The 18,193-nt window shown below is 38.2% G+C and overlaps 1 protein-coding gene across 1 annotated transcript in view; it reads right to left on the reverse strand.

Annotated features, from left to right (window-relative positions):
- Positions 1-1,445: 1,445 nt before the first annotated feature.
- FOCAD (focadhesin) overlaps positions 1,446-18,193 on the reverse strand; it is a gene marked incomplete at its 5' end in the record, with an annotated part of 31,330 nt that continues 14,582 nt past the window's right edge. Inside the window, 15 exons of the mRNA XM_010194594.1 lie at positions 1,446-1,519; positions 2,894-2,969; positions 4,128-4,379; positions 5,234-5,331; positions 6,717-6,894; positions 8,046-8,135; positions 8,775-9,035; positions 10,331-10,446; positions 13,123-13,251; positions 14,303-14,383; positions 15,739-15,841; positions 16,008-16,079; positions 16,432-16,509; positions 16,977-17,099; positions 18,023-18,142. Coding sequence (XP_010192896.1) covers positions 1,446-1,519; positions 2,894-2,969; positions 4,128-4,379; positions 5,234-5,331; positions 6,717-6,894; positions 8,046-8,135; positions 8,775-9,035; positions 10,331-10,446; positions 13,123-13,251; positions 14,303-14,383; positions 15,739-15,841; positions 16,008-16,079; positions 16,432-16,509; positions 16,977-17,099; positions 18,023-18,142 — 1,851 coding nt within the window. The remainder of the gene's footprint in view (positions 1,520-2,893; positions 2,970-4,127; positions 4,380-5,233; positions 5,332-6,716; positions 6,895-8,045; positions 8,136-8,774; positions 9,036-10,330; positions 10,447-13,122; positions 13,252-14,302; positions 14,384-15,738; positions 15,842-16,007; positions 16,080-16,431; positions 16,510-16,976; positions 17,100-18,022; positions 18,143-18,193) is intronic.

Consider the following 18,193-nt stretch of genomic DNA (forward strand, 5'->3'; position numbering starts at 1 on the left):
TCTGGGCCCCTCAGTTCAAGAAGGACAGAAAGAGTTGAAGAGTCTGAAGAGCTGAACAGTTCAAGAGCTTGAAAGAGTCCAGCGCAGAGCCACAAAGATGATTGAGGGGGTGGAGCATCTCCGTTATGAGGAGCAGCTGAGGGAGCTGGGTCTCTTTAGCTTGGAGAAGAGGAGACTGAGGGGTGACCTCATGAATGTTTATAAATTTGTAAAGGGCGAGTGTCAGGAGGAAGGAGCCAGGCTCTTCTCTCTGATGTCCAATGACAGGACAAGGGGCAATGGGAGCAAGCTGGAGCATAGGAGGTTCAACCTGAACATAAGGAAAAACTTTGTTACTGTGAGGGTGACAGAGCACTGGACCAGGCTGCCCAGAGAGGTTGAGGAGTCTCCTTCTCTAGAGACGTTCAAAACCCTCCTGGACGCACTCCTGTGTGACCTAGTCTAGGTGATCCTCCTCTGGCAATGATGATCTTTCGAGGTCCCTTCCAACTCCTAATACTCTGTGATTAGGAAAAATTCCTTCATTGAAAGGGTTATCAGGCATTGGAACAGGCTGCCCAAGGAAGTGGGTTTATGAGCATCCCTGGAGGTGTTTAAAAGACAGATAGCTGAGGTGCTTAGAGACATGGTTTTGTAGTGGACAGGTTATGGTTGGACTCCATGATATTAAAGGTCTTTTCCAACCAAATGATTCTATGATTCCATAATTCTGATGGCAAAGGTGGAAAAGAGCTGCTGTATTGTCCCTTTTTGCATAGAGATAGAGAAAAGAATCTCTAAAACAAGAACAGTTACAAGTGGAAAGAAAACTGCAGCTATTTTGGAGCTGGGGACACAGCAGCCATTAGGATCACTGACCTATTTCAGTAATCTTGGTAAAGCTGTTGCAAAACCAACAAGCATACTAATCCTTTCAGAAATGCTGTTCACATTATATACCTTCAGTGTGTTGTCACTACTGTGAAAGAGCATTGTGTTATTATTGAAAAAGGGTTATCAGTTAAAAATAAGATGTTTATTCAGAAGTCTGTTACACTAAAACATACTTTAGTAAATAGGCTACATCCAAACAAACTTTACAAGGTTTTTTTTTCACCCATTCCTACAAAGCTTCCGTCAGTTAAAGCAATATTCCACTCCAGCTTTTGAGGCTCCCAGATATCACTGAAACAACCTAATTAGAACTACTGAATGTGTATTTCTCATTTAGATTCAGCACAGCTCAAACCATGCTAGGTAGTTTGTAAAAGAACAACATCCCATCTGTTAAAAACAAAATATTGTTTTTCATCTTATGAGTCTCTGGGAGGAGGTAAAAGGATGAAAAAAAGTCCAAAACCTTCTGATAGGAAACCTCTTTGAAATTGGTCTTCCTGATGCCTGAGTAGTAACAGTATGCTTTCAACTATAAACAGTTTTCCTCATTGCTAAGATACGGCATGCAGCTACCACCCATAAGCTTTAGTCCACACTGCTTTCTTCTTGAACTCTGCAAGAGATCTCAAGGCGAGAAGTGTAACTGTGAAAACAAGGACAAATGACATTAACCTGTGCGGTCCAGATTCAGTTCTCCTTTTAATGACTCTTTTAATGACTTTTTAATTTCCTATGCTAGTTCCGCTGTTCACAAGATACAAGTAGTTTCAACACCCTTCTGAAATGTGATGTTGTACTAGTCCTCTCATCTACTTTATGGCATGTCTCCTACTGAAACTGTATCACATCATCTGCTAATTGACCATCAACTTGAAGCAGCTCATAGATCAAAACCACAGGAAGTTTGAATTCAATGAGCAATGATGCAAGAGGGAGACTGGAGGCACTGGGAAGGACAGAAGCACAATGTCTGATGTCCTCTGTGCTATTCACTGATTAGAAAGCAATTCTCAGATTCCTCAATTTAATTTGAAAGGATTATGCGTTTAGGCAAAATCCAGCCACATTCTAGTACTTAAAAGCAAAAAGAATGGAAAGCTCAAGGGAAACAATTACTCATCTCAATCAGGGCATACTGAGAATATAGTGTGTATATCAGAATCCTCTGATGTACAGAGGATATTCTCCAACAATCCTCAGCACTGTTTCCGATGGAGATTTGCAGACAGAACAGGGGTATTCTGAAATTTATCAGAGTGACTAAAGATTGCAGACCTTCAAAACAAGGCTAATTATCCTAGTAATGCAAAGAACTTGTAACTGGAATTCAAGAAGCTGTACTTAGGTCCAACAAATCAGGTGATTCAAAGAAGGTGCTTTGTGTTAAATGAAAAATCACATGCACACTCAGTTCACTTAATAACTTGCAAAGATTGTATTCACAATCCTACATCTCTAGGTGAGCAATGGGGTGCATGCTAGGGACACAGGCCATTTTTGTAATTCATAATGTCATATAATTCCCATCTTTCTTTTCATACATCTTTTTAGCAACCCCCATTACTCTATCCTTTCTTGCAGACCACTCTATTAGGCTGTCATTGCTTGTCTCCTCTCCCTTCTCCACAGTTCAGTGTTCAGTTGCACTTGAATAAAATGTTATGTGATTTCTGTTCTAGTACTGGAGCATTTCCAAGTAGTATGTTGTATTTTATTTTTAAGGGTAACTTTCAGAAACAACTGGCAGATCTATCACTGAAATACCCTTGCAGGATGAGATATATCTTCAGTTTCCTCAGATCTCCAGTGGTATGTTGTAACCACCAGCAGATGAGACAGAAAAGAAAAGGTGTTACAGGCAGGAATGTTTACTTACCTGTGAAGGTTTTGTTAAAGACAAAATACAGCTTTCCTATATGTGCTAATAGTATAGATTCATCTCACTCCTTTTAACAACTGGATTTTGGTCTGTACTGATAGTTATGAAGAAATAAGGACCCAATTAAAAATATCCTACCTTTCAGCAGGTCTACAGAAGACTTTGATAGTGCTTTCTTGGGACTTTCCATCATACCGATCAGCCAGTCAATAAACTAAAGATTGAAATATAAAGGAAAATCTGAATTAAAAGAGCATCTGTATCGGACCACCACCAACTCTTTTCAGTTTGACAGGCAACATCTAACTGCTGCTAAACTCAGAGTTACCTTATCAGAGGCAGTGGCCAATTAACGTTCTGCCCAAACTATCAAGATGCCTTAAAGTACATCTCACTGCTTGTGCAATTTCTCCCACAGCTGGATCTGAAACTACCTTTGTTCCTTCTCACTGTCTCAACAACATTTTTTTCATAGTGCAGAAGGCACAGTACATAGTTCTTCTCCATCTTGCCTGTTCATGCCTTTAACCTATTAATATGAACCTTTCTTACTTGTCTTTTGTCCAAATGTTTTACTGCAAACCCTTCAGAACTCTTACTGTCTCTGCCCCTCTTTTGACCTCTTTTTTCCTTGTTTTTCTGGCAATGCAGGGTGCCTGAAGGACAATGTGGTACTTCACACTTACCAGGATGATTTTCAGGGCACAGTCTCGAATTCTTCCCTACGGCTTAATTAGGCACTTGCATATTAACAGCCCACTGCTGCAGTCCTCCCACATTCTGAATTCTGAGTTCAGTGGTAATTCTGAGCACATGAGTGTACAGAAGCCAGTCCTTAACAGATTCTAGTCTGCACTAAACAGCCAACTATTAATCTGCAGGTTTAAAATAATATTTCCACATATCTCAACCAATAGCAATCTGCAGTAAGCTTGACAAATTAGGCAGTTTTCTACACTTATTTTCAACTTATGCTTGAAAAGAAATGACACACTACAAACTGCACAGAAGGTATCTGATTGCCCTAAATTGCCACTGTGGTGATTTCTGACTGCAGAGGATCTATCTTGCAGTGTTTAAAAGACGATTTGCTACCAGCAGCTGCCAGCTCTCCTCTCCCAGCTGTACCCTCTTAAGAGTTTGATTCCAATCATTAGAATATTTTTGTTCTTTGCAGCTCTCACATTTCACTTGAGAAACCACATTCGATCGTTTGAGGCAAGTCATATCTGATTGCAAATAAAGACAAGATCACAAGTCAGATGCAACAGATATAGAATAAATAAATGCTCTACCTAAGACCTGAGCTGACTACTGAAAATGGGGTGCTTTCTGACTCTTGGAAAATGCTTACAACTACAAGCAATTTTACCTTCTGTGCTTGTTCTTTCCAAGGGTCCTTAGCCAACAAAAGAGAAATGCTGCTTGGAAGGAGTGTGAGAACCTCTTGCACAGCAAACTTGTCAGTGGGATGCTCGCCAATGTGACCCTCAGATAATTTTGGTAACGTGGCTTGGTTCTTCCACAGTGACCAGTTAGCACTGAGGCCAAGCAATAAAGGTGCACCATGGTCAGCCCAGGACACCACAGAAGCTGCAAACAGCCACAGGAGGAAATCTATGCACTAAACAGGAAAAAGGCAAACATGCACTTTATTAAGTGAATAATATTGAAGGAGAATCTCCCCTCTCCCTCCCCCCAAAAAAAAACCCCACCCAAAAATCCAGATGGTGGCTTGATGTTCAAAACAATCAACTGAAAATTCAGGTAACATTAAAAATGCAAGAATTAAAAAGTTCTTAATATTCTCTTACGCTTTGAAGCAGCATAAGCCTTTTTCTAAACTCCAGATCAAATTAAAATGTCTACAGAAAGAAAAGCAAAATCACTTTTCTAAAAACCATCCTTTAGACTAAGGCTGATCCACATTTCATTTAAAATGGGGAAAAAACTTCCATACAGCAAGCTGACTGTTGAGGGAAATTAGAGATTGTCACCCTTGTGGTGCCCCAAATGGTTGGGAAATATTGCATCAATGTAACGAATGCCTTTCTGATCTAAGCAGCAGCTTATTTTATGTTCTCAACCAGAGACTTAAACAGCTGAACAGATGTAACAACAAACAACATTAGTCCCTAAAACTGTCCAAGCTCTCTTAGAAACAGCAGCTGCACAGTTTCGACCTGCTCAGACAGTTCTATTGGTGAATTAATTTTTTCCTTTAATTGTTCTAAATACAGTAAATTTGAAGTAATGATTTCTTTTAGTTGCCTTTAGTTTCTACTGTAACTTAAATGCCATGGTAATTTTAAAGTAAGAGTTTTAAACACACACTCACAAAAATTTGGAATAATTTAACTACGGAGGTAGGACAACAACCTTCTAAAATATAAAAGCATTGGGAATAATACTTATTGCTGAGGAAGAATGTGAAATACATAATAAACTTTTTTTTCCTGCTATTTTCATAGCATGTACCTCTTTAAGGTCAACATTTTGTAAGGGTGTTGAATTGCATGCTAAACTTCTGATGTAGCCCATCAGGTCTAGCAGCCAGTCCATTCTTTTCAGCACTCCTAGAAGAACAAGAGCCTTGACTCACATAAAATGCTAGGATACAGTTTTTCATTAAAAAGCAAGCACAGGAAATCACTATAGCAACAAAGCACTAACTGTGGAAGAACAATGATCATCAGTACCACTATCACACTTGATTCATGGTTGCCACTGACAGAACGCATACAGACACCTAAACAGTACAAAAACACACAGAAAAAGGAATGCTGAGCAAGAATTATTTCATATAATGGCAGCCTGCAGGTCCCACTAACCCAGTCTCCACACATGACTCCTACAGAATCCTGAAGCCTCCCTGAGGTTTTTGCCCCAGTATTTCATTTAAATCTAGCACTGAACATTGGGTAAGAATGTGGGAAGTACTGTGAAAATCTTCTTACAGTGTAGAGAGGATCAGTAAAATACCATTAAGGCAAGCAAATAAAATCAGCCCTCAAGCCAAGGATGGAATGCATTTCATTGATTCAGATTCTGCTGTCCAAAATCCATTCTACTGCCTAGGAACTAACAACCATCTTCACCTCTGAGACCATGTCACTTCATGCACTAACATCTCCTTGTACTCTTAACATGTGCCCTCTTTCACGTTGCTTCCTCTTTTACCCAGAGGAGCCTCACTTCACTCATTTAAAACTTAAACTACTGTTTGAAGTTCTTCAACCACAGCTGGCAGCTAAAGCATCTAGCAATATAATGCTTTGAAGTTGTTCTGTCATCACTGGCAGTCAAAGATCCTTCTGCCACAAAAACAAGGAGACTTAATTCTTCCCTCCATCTATTCTTGTTTCTTCCTCTTTATCTTCCTATGTGATTCTGCTACTTCTCTTGCATCAGCTACAGTGCTTTATCAGACCCTTAGCTCAGTCAGCTCAACTCACCAGATAACTATCTGGTATGGTTACAAAGAGGCAGAAGGGCAATGTGTGCAAGGAGTTCAGAAAAGCAAACTATCTCCTTGGTTCAACCAGTTTCATGGGAACATGCCCCTACCGTGCCAAACACTAAGTCAGATATTAGTTCTGAAGGTTAGCAGAGTTGCAGTGTTACTGGTCTGTGATGTACTATGTACATTTCTAGCAGTACCTTACACTGAAAGTCTAAAACGACAAAGTGACATAGATCTGGTCAAAACTCTGGTCTGCAAACCACTTGGCTCAGATAAATGAGTTATAGTTGAACCATGGAAACAAAGAATTTGAGAAAAACATAAAAGCAACGTTTCATACAAGTATTTGAAGAGCAGAAAAAAATCTGAAGATTGAGTAGTTTCTAATATGGAGAAATTTGGAAACACGTGGGTTAAACCACTGTTTTAAAAGAATCAGTGTAGATCAATCAATATCTGATGATTTCATTGCTGATTCTTCTTTAAGCCTGACCTTACCTGTGTTTTCATGGCTTACAATACGAGCATGATAGAAACTATGCAAGAGCATCCATAAAATATTTTCTTTCTGGTGATGTCCTGCCACAGTATCAATCACAGAACTGAAGCTCATCAGAGGCAGTCTGCCTTGAGAAATTAAATACACTTTCACAAATGTGGCCTTCTCTATGTTGTTCTGCAAATGCAATTAAAAAACATGTTAAATTAAAACATACCCTTCTTGTAGGAACAGTAGATGCTGCATTTGTCTTTATAAAAAAGGGAAGCAATCCTTTGATTATCTATCAGACTTATTTTTCTTCAAGACAAATTATGAAACAGAAGACTGCACATATTACTTTAATTTTACAGACTTCTAAATAGTCCAGCAAAGTGCAACTCAGTACAGTTTCACTGTTTTCATACAGTTTTGAATTTTACATTCCCCTTTAAATTGAAATAAGCCAGCTTGATAGTTCTGGAGCCTCAAGTCTTCTTGCAAGACAGATTCACTGAAGTGACAAAAAAGCTCTTCTTAAATGACATTTTCCAGTGTGAAAATAAGAACTCCAAGATATAAGGAAATGACAGTTCAGCCTCCCTAACCTATTTAAAGGCTTGATTCTCTAGTGAATCTGCCAGCAAAGAGAACAATATGGTTTTATGTCATGGATGTTTGTTTATAACAACCTGATCCGAAAAAAATCAAGTCCTCCCACACAGGTAATTTCCTTAGCATTTAAGCTGCTAAGAATTCCCCTACTAGTGGATTCAACTGGTGAGCTAGAAGCTGAAGGCTCTTTTATTCCCCTGGCATCTTTAGCCATCTTGTCCACCAGGAAACATTCTGAGTGTGAATGCAAATACAGCAGATTAAGTCAAGAATGAAAGGCTGTTCAGTACTTCAGATTTTTAACAGAAGCAAGGATCCAACACTTCAAGCACAGCTAGTCACCAAGATGCATTTACAGTCTGTTTCAAGTAGGTGGTTATGTTAACCGAAGAGGACTGTGGTCTGCTGTTTGCATCATTGGTCTGCGATACAGAAGATCTAACACCATTCATGTTCTGCTAACAGAGCCCTGCCTGATCAAGTTACTTCTGCTCTCAGTACACAGCTCCCAGGTGAAATCAGGAGTATTTCAGTTGCCTTGAGAAAATTCTGGATATTGGCTCTTACCACTTTTGTTCCTCTCTGCTGCCTGCAAATTAGAGCCAGGACACTCTGGCAGATAAAACAATCAATGCTCCCAATGACCTAAACCACTCTGGTGACAAGAAAAATGGTAAGATGTGCTTGTTTCACATGATTTGGTGATAAAAGACCAGGAGTAAAAACATCATTACCTTAGAGACCTGGACAATGTGATCAATCTCTGAATCAGCCATTTCTGAGATACATTTTGCTACATCAACATACATCTCCAGCTCCCCTCTCTGGAAACAGAAACAAAAATGTCTGTTTAGATGGATACATCCAGGCTTCTTCATCATTAAAATTGGTGAGTCCAAGAACTCTGTTAATGCTTATGACGAATATCTAACCTAGTATCTAGTCTCTTTTAGTTATTCTATTTTAGAAATTCTGTATTTGCTGGAGACTTCAGAGTACTTAATTTTTAAGGAATAATGGTATCTAAAAAAACTTTCAAAGAGTTCGTACTATTTTTTAATGGAAAATGCCCTCCTTTTCAGATACTTTCTGTAGATCGAGAGTTTCTTTAAGTCACTGTGAGAAGCTGAATCCTCTGCAGGGATAAAAAACCCTCAGACTTCTGATTTTTCTCTGCTTCTGTTTCAACAACATTTATTTCAGTACTAATACTGTATTTTTCCATTACCAAATCATTTATGAGGGAAAAATGTACATTAAACTGGTTTCACAACTTAGTCATACTCTAAAGAATATCTGAAAGTAACTTAAACTGAAATCATGCAGGCACCTTAACTACTGTTACTAAAAACTTTACATCTACTTCATGCTTAAAAACTGACATGTTAGAGCAAAGAGGTGGGACTTATAATCAGTAAAAATACCCAGTTACAATGCTTATACACATTATACTTATTCTTTACCTGAACCTCATTTGGTAGAAGCTCAAATACTTTCTCCACAGCCTGGCACAGAAAGCTCCAGCAGTACTGGGCAGAGTTTGGAAGTTTCATTGCTTGCATAAGCCCCTGTAAAACACACTGGCAAATTTCTGTTTTTTTTGTGTGGTTCTTCAATTCAAACTGTTGTATCAGAAACACTTCTGTAAAAAACTGTAGTTTGTCTTCTGCAACATGTTTCATCCACAGAGGCAGGGACACAAAAAGGTATTTCTGGGTTTTTATCTGAAAAGAAAAAACTTTTGCTTAGTTTCAGATTCTAGCTCTATACTGACCTTCAGCTACTGTTATAAAGGATGAAACTACAAAAAAGTGGCTCAAACATCACTTAAAAAACACTCAAAATCATAAATTACTTGAATCAAAGATAGTTCAAACATGTCGATATTATATTTTCCTTAAAAATTCCTTTCAATGAACCCTAGATACCATGTCTCTGTACTGGCAGGACCATTGTGATTTCCCTATATTGCGCTCACTGCATTCCTACATAAATCATGCAGACTGACTAGACAATCAAAGACAGAAGTATGATGCATCTACCACCACCCCAGAATCACAGAACATTAGGGACTGGAAGGGATCTCAAAAGATCATCTAGTCCAATCCCCCAATATTGCTAGCTAGTGAAGAAGAATGAATATTTATCTTGAAGGAATCCAAAGGTTACACACTCTGTGTCTGAGCTCATTTTGTGACCTTAAATATCCACTGCAGTGAGAAATTGGTTCTTAGAAATAAAATCTTTCTTTTTTTGGTATCTCACCATTTACGTACCTTAAAACTGCTGCCAAGTGTTTGTGTACCTGTGAAGACTAATGAACTAAAAATTACAAGAGAAAAATATCCCTTGAAAAACTGGAAAAGATCACAGAAATCCAGAACAGATTTTCTGAGAACTGTCATGAACCTGTTCCTCTCATTGTATAAACTGACAGAACTGCACTGTCAAGTGCTCTGTGGGATTCAGGGAGTTTCACGTACGGTATCATGGAGTCCATGTTGTACCTCCATAAGAAAAACTGCACTACTGTGGAGGATAAGTCCAAATTTATTATACTACAGGTTACTCTATTGACTATCTACAGAATTAAGATAACATTTTCAAGAAGTAGCATGTTTTTCTAGATCAAGAGGCACTGCTGGAAGAAGCAGGCAAGCTTTTGGACAGATAGGTTGGACCTTTTTTAAGACTATCAGCTGGTATAATAAAAGCTATTTTTTCTCCCTAAATGGCATGCCTTCTTACATCTTTAGGTTATCAGAGCTACAGTATGATATGAGAGAGAGGAAAAAGGTTTCAAGCAATCTAAGTATAACCAACATGGCAGATCTTAAGTCTGCCTTGATTTTCAAGGCCCCAGAATAACCTTTCTCTCACTTTAAATATTTGCTAAACAATATTTCTGCAGAATTCTGAACCCAGTAATCCTTTTCTGGAGAGACATCCTAAGCATCATCACTGAGGATTCTTATGGGAAAGAGGTACTTGGGCCCCACAGATTTTCTGACATACATACACTGAGACTGTAGACAAGAGGAGGCGTCACCCACATCCCTAAAAGCATTGCTGCGTTTTGAGATGACTGGGCCTGTGTCATGGCCAGTTGAAGGCACAGATGTTTTACCTCATCACCTAAAGCAGAAGAAAACAGAGTTATGAAGAAATTATTTTCACTTTAAACTTGTTCTCAACTCACAAAAATAGAGGAGATTATTTTTCTACTAGGCACACTACATTAAAATTTGCTTTTCTAGAGATGCTGCCTTAAAGCTTTTAACACACATATGGTTAGAAGCCTCCTCTTCCCATTCATGCACTTCCAGCAAGAAATCTCAGGATTTGTCCAAGTTCACTTCAATTCACTCAAGAATAAAAATATGGGAATGGTAAGAAAAGTAAGAATTAAAAGTCTCCTTGCCAAATAAAGAGATTTAATCTACAAAGGAGAAATGAGTCAATATTCCTTTCTGCTAAATGCAGGAGCAATTAGCATTTGTTCCCATGTTTCTGCCCTTCCATGTACCCTGTGTTATGATTGGACTTGATGATCTTAAAGGTCTTTTTCAACCAATGGTTCTGTGTTCATATATAACATGTCACAGAACAGAGGTTAGTCACTGTTACTGCTGTGGATGCTTGGTTGCATTAACTCTACAGGTTAACATGTGGGAAGACCTTACTATGTATAGAGGTTATAATGGTTATGGAATCCTTTTTAAATTCACCGTAATGACTCGTACAGCTTGTTTCTTAATAGAATAATTAGTCATAAGTATGTTGAAGAGGTACTTTGAGCAATGGCATGGCTCCCATATAGTTAATGATTGCTACAGCAACACAAGGACAAACAATTTAAGTACTGTACTAACATTTGACCCATTAGACAAAAGATACATTACAGTTAAATGTCAGCATAAAACTTGAATAAATGCTTTGCAAGTTAAAATGTTCTTTCAGTAATGAAAGTGGAAATCTGTATAGCATGATTTTTATAAAGTTCACTAACATTAGTGCATGAACAAAGCAAAGATTTAAGAGTCTAGTATCAGACATTTTGAAATAAATACCTTTTATGAGAAGTTAAGTAATTTGCAGAACTTGGAAAGGATGAAATTGTAATGATACTTTGGTAACCAATTCAAAAATTCTCACTAGCTTGGTCTGCTAAGACACATGATTCACCTGTGATTGTTTACCTCAGAGCACTATTGAATAATGGACAGGTCATGTTATATAGTTTGTGCTCAGCAACAACTGCAATAAACCCTGTAAGATGGGAAAGCAAGCTGTTGTCTTCAATGTGTTTATCAATGAACAAATCTTCACCGTAGAATTTATGAAACGTTTAAGGTTCATAAAACCAGCCATGCATTCTCAGATATGAATATGATATAACTGTTCCAGAAAAAGTGTGTTAGAGTGCCACATTTCTAGGTGGACAAGGTTATAATACATTCTAGGTTATAATACAACCGTTCTGCATTATAATTTCTAGCACAACATGAATATTGCTTATCAGCACACAGCAAGACCTATTTCTGCATGTCTAAAGTCAATAAAAACATCACCACAAAACTGATGTACTGTTTCCTCTGGAATTCCCCTGGTTTACAAAAGTAAGACTCCTAAGTGAAAAACAGGAATAAAAAAATCCCCCATACATTTAACAAGTTTCAGCTATTCATAAGTTTGCACACAAATTTGCATCAGCATGGACTGCAGAGCTCATTATAGGAAATTCTTTCACTTATTCTTGATAAAGACTTTATCAATTGCAAGAATACTAAAAGAAGCTGCAGCTCAAGTATAAGCAAAAAATGTTTAACATGTAGCCAAATCTTTCTGTATCTAACAAGTAGTTGTTCCTCATAGGACGGGTTCAATGATTTCTAATGCTTATACAAGGACTCTGTATAAGTAAAATAAAGTCTAGAAAGAAATAAGAACAACCCTCCATATTCTGGGCTCTACAGCACATCAATTCAAACACAACAGCACTTGCCCAATCCAGCTGTAAAAGAATTTGCGAGGCAAATGTAAAAAGAGTTAAGTAAGTCAAGTGAAACTCAGTGGAATCACACAAGGGAATACAGAACTTTGCACAGTAGTTCGTTGGGTTTTTTTAAGGAAATGAGTTTGAAACTCAGACACTTATATGAACCAAAACAGGCACTAACACACATCTTGAGCAGAAAAAAATTATTCAGGCTGTCCAACACAACACTTCAGGATCAAAGCTACTCTCCAGCATGAAGAAGAGATGCTCTCAGAAGCAGACAAAATCAAGAACACGATGGAAAAAGGCATATGGTTTTCTCTGTCACCCAGTGTAAGTTAGCAGAAAGTATTTCACACTAGTGATAGCTAGATGAACTACAGAGCAGTTCAAGCTTATGAAAAAGGTGCCTGTATCCTCCAACACAGCCACTGGACCAGCATTTAGTGGGTACTGAAAATAAGATACAATTATAGTTGACTTTCATGATAGGCTCTTCTTACTGTAAACAGTTCAAATGAAAAATTTGGTCCAATTTCACCAGTGTTTTAGGGAGCTTCCAATACTGCTCCAAACTTCTTAGCTCTGATCTTCTCTAGTCTTTCTTTGCATTAGAACAAACTGTGTCCACACGGTGATCACAAATATATGCCTGCAAACATTAGAAAGTTGGTCTTGAAAGCATAGACAACACTTCAATCCCTGCAATAACTTCAAGCCCTGAAGTGGGCTCTAAAGTTTGTGAAAGCTGTGTTTGTAAAAGAAATCTTGTGACAAATACAAAAGACTTAATAGAAAACTATTAATCTCACCAAAGCTTTGCCTCATCAAAGGAGAAAGAATGGATGCCCAGTTTACAGGTGGATACTGATGGCTTTCTCCAACAAATGCAATGGGTGCCAGTGCTACTTTCACCAGCCCAGGTGCAAAAGATTCAGGGCCTACAACAGAAGACTCAATCAAAATCTGAATTTTATACACACACATTTGGCTAAACAGCTCAGGAAAACAATGTGAACACTGCACTGAAGACCAATCTGTAGTGAAGAACTGAAAAACATTGTAAAGTTAGTTATTTCTTTTTATAACTGAGAATTTGCTATCTCTTGTTTGTAATTAACAGTTGTACTTTTAACATATCAAAAAAGGCCTTTTGTTACCAATAAATAAAAACTTTCTGATTCCTTCTTCTTGAACCAATTTATGAGTTAGTTACATATACTCCCCATCTAGTAGGGTAGTATTTTTGCATTTGTTAGTAGGAGAACAGTAAAGTTTTCTGACACTGCTCTCCTTCACCACTGTGTAGGTGCAGGCCACAAAAACTGACAGACAGGTGCTCACTTTTGCTACATACTGTGTTAAACACAGGGACTGAACTCAGTGAAAGTCCTCCTGGAGGCTAGCATGGGCAGTTTCTACCTCCACTGAAAGCAATGCCAGCTTCACAGGACAGCAGTGAGCTCACTCAGCTCCACACAGGAATAGCCTCCTCTTCTTAATCTCCCTTAAGACTGTACTCATCATGTAAAAGCATAATTTATTCAGGTTCCTTTGCATTTATCACGCATAGCAGTAACCCATTTGAATACCACTCCATTACAGAAAATCTTAATTTAGGATCACTGAAACAAGTGGCAGCATAAAGTTTGCCTGATGATGGTGTATTCCTAAGGATACATGCCAGCACTTAAGAGTGATTTGAGTTTCATTCCCACAGGGAAGATACATCATCTCACAGATACAGAGGGAAGGGGAAAGGGTTTAAAAAGTCATACAAATTCAATGGAGAAAATGAAAGCCATCACTACAGAATTCTTTATCTTAAGTGTTGTTCATTTTTTTTGTTTAGAGATTAAATATTCCACATTAACGAAGTTAAAATTAGTTTTTAGAAAAGTTCTCTTAGCAAACAAAAGTGGGTTATTAGGGTCACCTTTTATAGTCATAACAGATTTCTCAGAGGGATACTGAACTTTGATCCCTTCTTACCTTTCTTTCCATTTTCAATGGCAAAGTCAATGGCTGCTCTGATAAAGCTGTTTTCAGGCAAGTAGCTAAAATCTGGAGAAACTGTGAATACAAAAAGACTGTTTATACACTAAAACATGTCAGAAGAAATTATAACCCCCAGCTCCAATGTAAGTTCTAAGGCCAAACTGAGCTAACTAATTTTGTAAGTGACTCAAAGCATTTAGACCAACACACTGATTGATACACTGGCCTTTCCACTTTGAAGGCAAGGAGAACATTTGTGGTGGTGAGAGGTGCCAGGTCTGGAAAAAAACAAATTCACTAATCAACTGAACAGCCAGCGATATGAACTTCCTTAAAATGTACCACCCAGGCTTTAAAAGGAAGATCTTCCCAAACTTAGGAAGATTAATACAACTGAGAGATTCCATATCTATCTAACCTCAGGCACATGTGTCAAGATTATACAAAAGTAGAAACTCCAAGAATCTTTTTTCTGTGAAGAAGTTTAGAATCACAGAATCTTAGGAGTCGGAAGGGACCTCGAAAGCTCATCCAGTCCAACCCCCCTGCCAAAGCAGGATCACCTAGACTAGGTCACACAGGAACGTGTCCAGGAGGGTTTTGAATGCCTCAAGAGAAGGAGACTCCACAATCCCTCTGGGCAGCCTGGTCCAGTGCTCTGTCACCCTCACAGTAACAAAGTTTTTCCTCATGTGAGAAGTTTTTCCTCATGTTTATCTACACTTCCCAACTTGATTCACACTAAAGTGAACAGCTTCCACCTCATTAGTTCCCTCCTATTACTGGTTATTTCAGCAATAGTGTAATCCTGCCTTTATTTTACTAACGGATATTGAAACAATACCAGAAGGTAATGATGCATCAACAGAATATAACTTCTGTGCTAACTGCAACACTGAAAGGGCACAGAACCCTGGTTTTTGTCTTCAGATAACCAGAGAAAATCTCCTTTAGACAAATACTTCTGAAACGTCAGCTTGCTTTTGTTATGGACCAGTTTTTAAGTGCTGGTTTCTTCACACAGTGGGAAGTGATAAAACAGAGTAGATTAATCAGTTCTCATGGCATGGAGTGGACAATGCAGATGTCAAAAACATGTGCCATAAGCAGTGTAAAACTTCTTTACAATTTATTCTATAAAAGAATAAAGACAGAAGCAACATACAAGTTCGACCAGAACTTAGAACCTTACTTGGATACCTCAAATAAGAACAGACAGGGAAGATACTATATTCAGCACACCAATTCCTGCTTCATGTTTCAACCTTTAGATATGGCACACAAGACCATGAGGTCTCCAATTCAAAGGCTGTCGTAACATTTAATAGAGCTGCAATGTCTAGCCTGTGTTGTCTAATGTGTCCCTTGCTGCTTTTTAGCTAGGTACTACTTCTGTAAGTTCTTTAAGCAGCAATAATAAAGCATCTTACCAGATGCCCTGTTCTGGGTAGAAGACAAACAGGACATATGAAGGCGTCCCAAAAGTCCTGCTGCATTTGTCTGAAGACCAATCTGCCCCGAAAAACTGATTATCTGTTGAGACAATAAACCATGAGTTAGCAAAATTTCCCTATGTTGTCTCATTCAAGTTGGACACAGTCATTATGCAGTTTCTTTGATTAGACTTGTCCTGTTTGTGCAAGGCGTCACAATACCCTAGTGCATTATCCAAAGCAGTCAACAGAGGCTACCTTCTTACCTGTGTAAGGGTTCTGATGACTTCATTCAGCTTACTTTGAAACTGGGAGGACTGAATGCTCTCAGATTTCAGCTGCCAAAGAAAAAAAAATTGAATTTTATAAGGGAAAAAAAGTAACAACAAAACAGAGAACATTTGCACACATGCCTTTTTGTCAGGGAGTGAAGGAGAAAGCCTACATGGCTGCAGACCTTTCGCCAGTGGCACTGCACACGGGCACATGAAGGGATAGTGGAACAAATCCTTTTCTTCCACATTGTCATTCTACTGTACTTGGTTTGTACCCAACATGACTCACTATTGCATAAATGGGACACTGTGGTATATAACCAATGCTGTAAGGATGCAGAGAATGTAATTCCATCTTGCCTTCTAGCCAAATTTCTAGAAGAGATAAGCATACCATTTGCTTGCATGTTCTCACCTGTATCACACCTCCTTCAGAGCCCACCAGTGCAACCAGCCCACTGACAGCAGCCAGACGCTGCATTGTTGAAGAACCCTGGAAGTGTAATTCAGGATTAGACCTTCATGTGTAAGTTTACAGTTTGATTTCAAGCATTCAATTTTTGTTACAGTGAGATAAATTAAAATTATTATAACAACTGAGGCAATACAATCACCATTCTGTCAGTCTAATTTTGATAAGTAGCATCGCATTTCACAAGGCATCTTCATTTTAATAACTTAGATTTTGGCCTTGTCTATTCAAAATTAGTAAAGATCTCCAAGTTAAGATCTCACTGAGATAAGCATTTCCCATGAATCATTGACACAGGTTCTTTTTTCTTTAGCAAAACAGCCCAAAGATATATTTTTGCTTCCAAATATCAAACACCACATTCCGATAGTTCTAAGTTCTCCTAGCATGACCCCTAAAGAAGCAAGGAAATTTATGACCCTACTGTTCACTTAAAATCATTCCCCCAGCCTCTGTAAAAAACAGGTTATGAATTCAAACTCCTTTACCTCTGCAAGCACAGTTTTTATCCAGGCTGGCAATAGTTTGTTACTCAGGTCTTCGGCTTTCCCATGACCACAAGCTGACAATCCATGTACTATTGTACCTAGAGCTAAAGCAAAACTGTGGATCTGTAAGGTGAAAAAGACACATTAAAAAACAGATGTTCCAAAGGATTCTGGATTTTTTAAGTATTTATTACTGAAACATTACTTAAATATGTTATTCCACATAATTAGAAGTAGTATCTTTGTCTAAAATACTGGATGTTTTCAAGTATTTTCCTGTGTCAAGTAACATAGGATTTTCTGAGGTTAAGTACTGATCTCTGGCACACAGATTGCTCTGGAGCCTTTATTTTAGAGGAGACTTTCTGATATGAAGATGAAAAGTTGCAGCAAAGGTAGTTTGTACTGACTTTGTATTTTCCAGACAAACAATTGATTAGTGTAATAGCAAGCTTGGATTCAAACGGGTTGCCTTTTTATTTTTTTTCCCCTCGCTTTTTTTTCTGGCAAACACGTAACAAAAAGGAACATGCACTGAAATGTGAAGATTATTTTTTGCATTTTTAGAAAACACTAGGGATGAAACAGACACGCAAAGGAAGCTGTGGATGTGGTTATGATGCACTGTCTAGAGGCTAAGGGAGCGCAAAAATTCATAAGAACACAGTAGATGTGCTTCGCTAACAAGAAAAAGAACCTAAAGAAATATGTTACAAAAGAGACAAAAATTGGCAGGACATAGGGACTAAAGACATGAAGAACCTGAAAGTACAAACTTATGTTCTAGATGCAATGAAACATAAAATCTGTTTATATTTCACTGTCTGATATACACCCTAGGTGTTGCTATACACCCGTAGACAATGCATCAATAGATCAATAGGTAATTGCACAGTATATACAACATGCTCTATGTCAGTTAATGCTGAAAGTAGATCAATAGCCTTTTCTTGAAGTCACAGTCTGGGTAAAACAGTATCCAATATTAAATAGATATGGGAAAGACAGAACTACTGAAGCAAAGCTCAAACACTAAATTATATGACCTGCTGATTATTTTCCACTAAAGTCCGTAGCTTGTTCATGGCTTCCTCAGCCTCAGCTGCTTCTATGATTCCAACGCTGAAAGCAGAGACAGAGGAACAGGCCACAGAATAGGCAAGTACCTGATGAGAAAGATTATTTAATTCTGTCAACCAGTGTCTGATCAAATTAAC

Source organism: Mesitornis unicolor, unplaced genomic scaffold, assembly GCF_000695765.1.
Source record: "Mesitornis unicolor isolate BGI_N332 unplaced genomic scaffold, ASM69576v1 scaffold27040, whole genome shotgun sequence".
Classification (NCBI taxonomy): Eukaryota; Metazoa; Chordata; class Aves; order Mesitornithiformes; family Mesitornithidae; genus Mesitornis; species Mesitornis unicolor.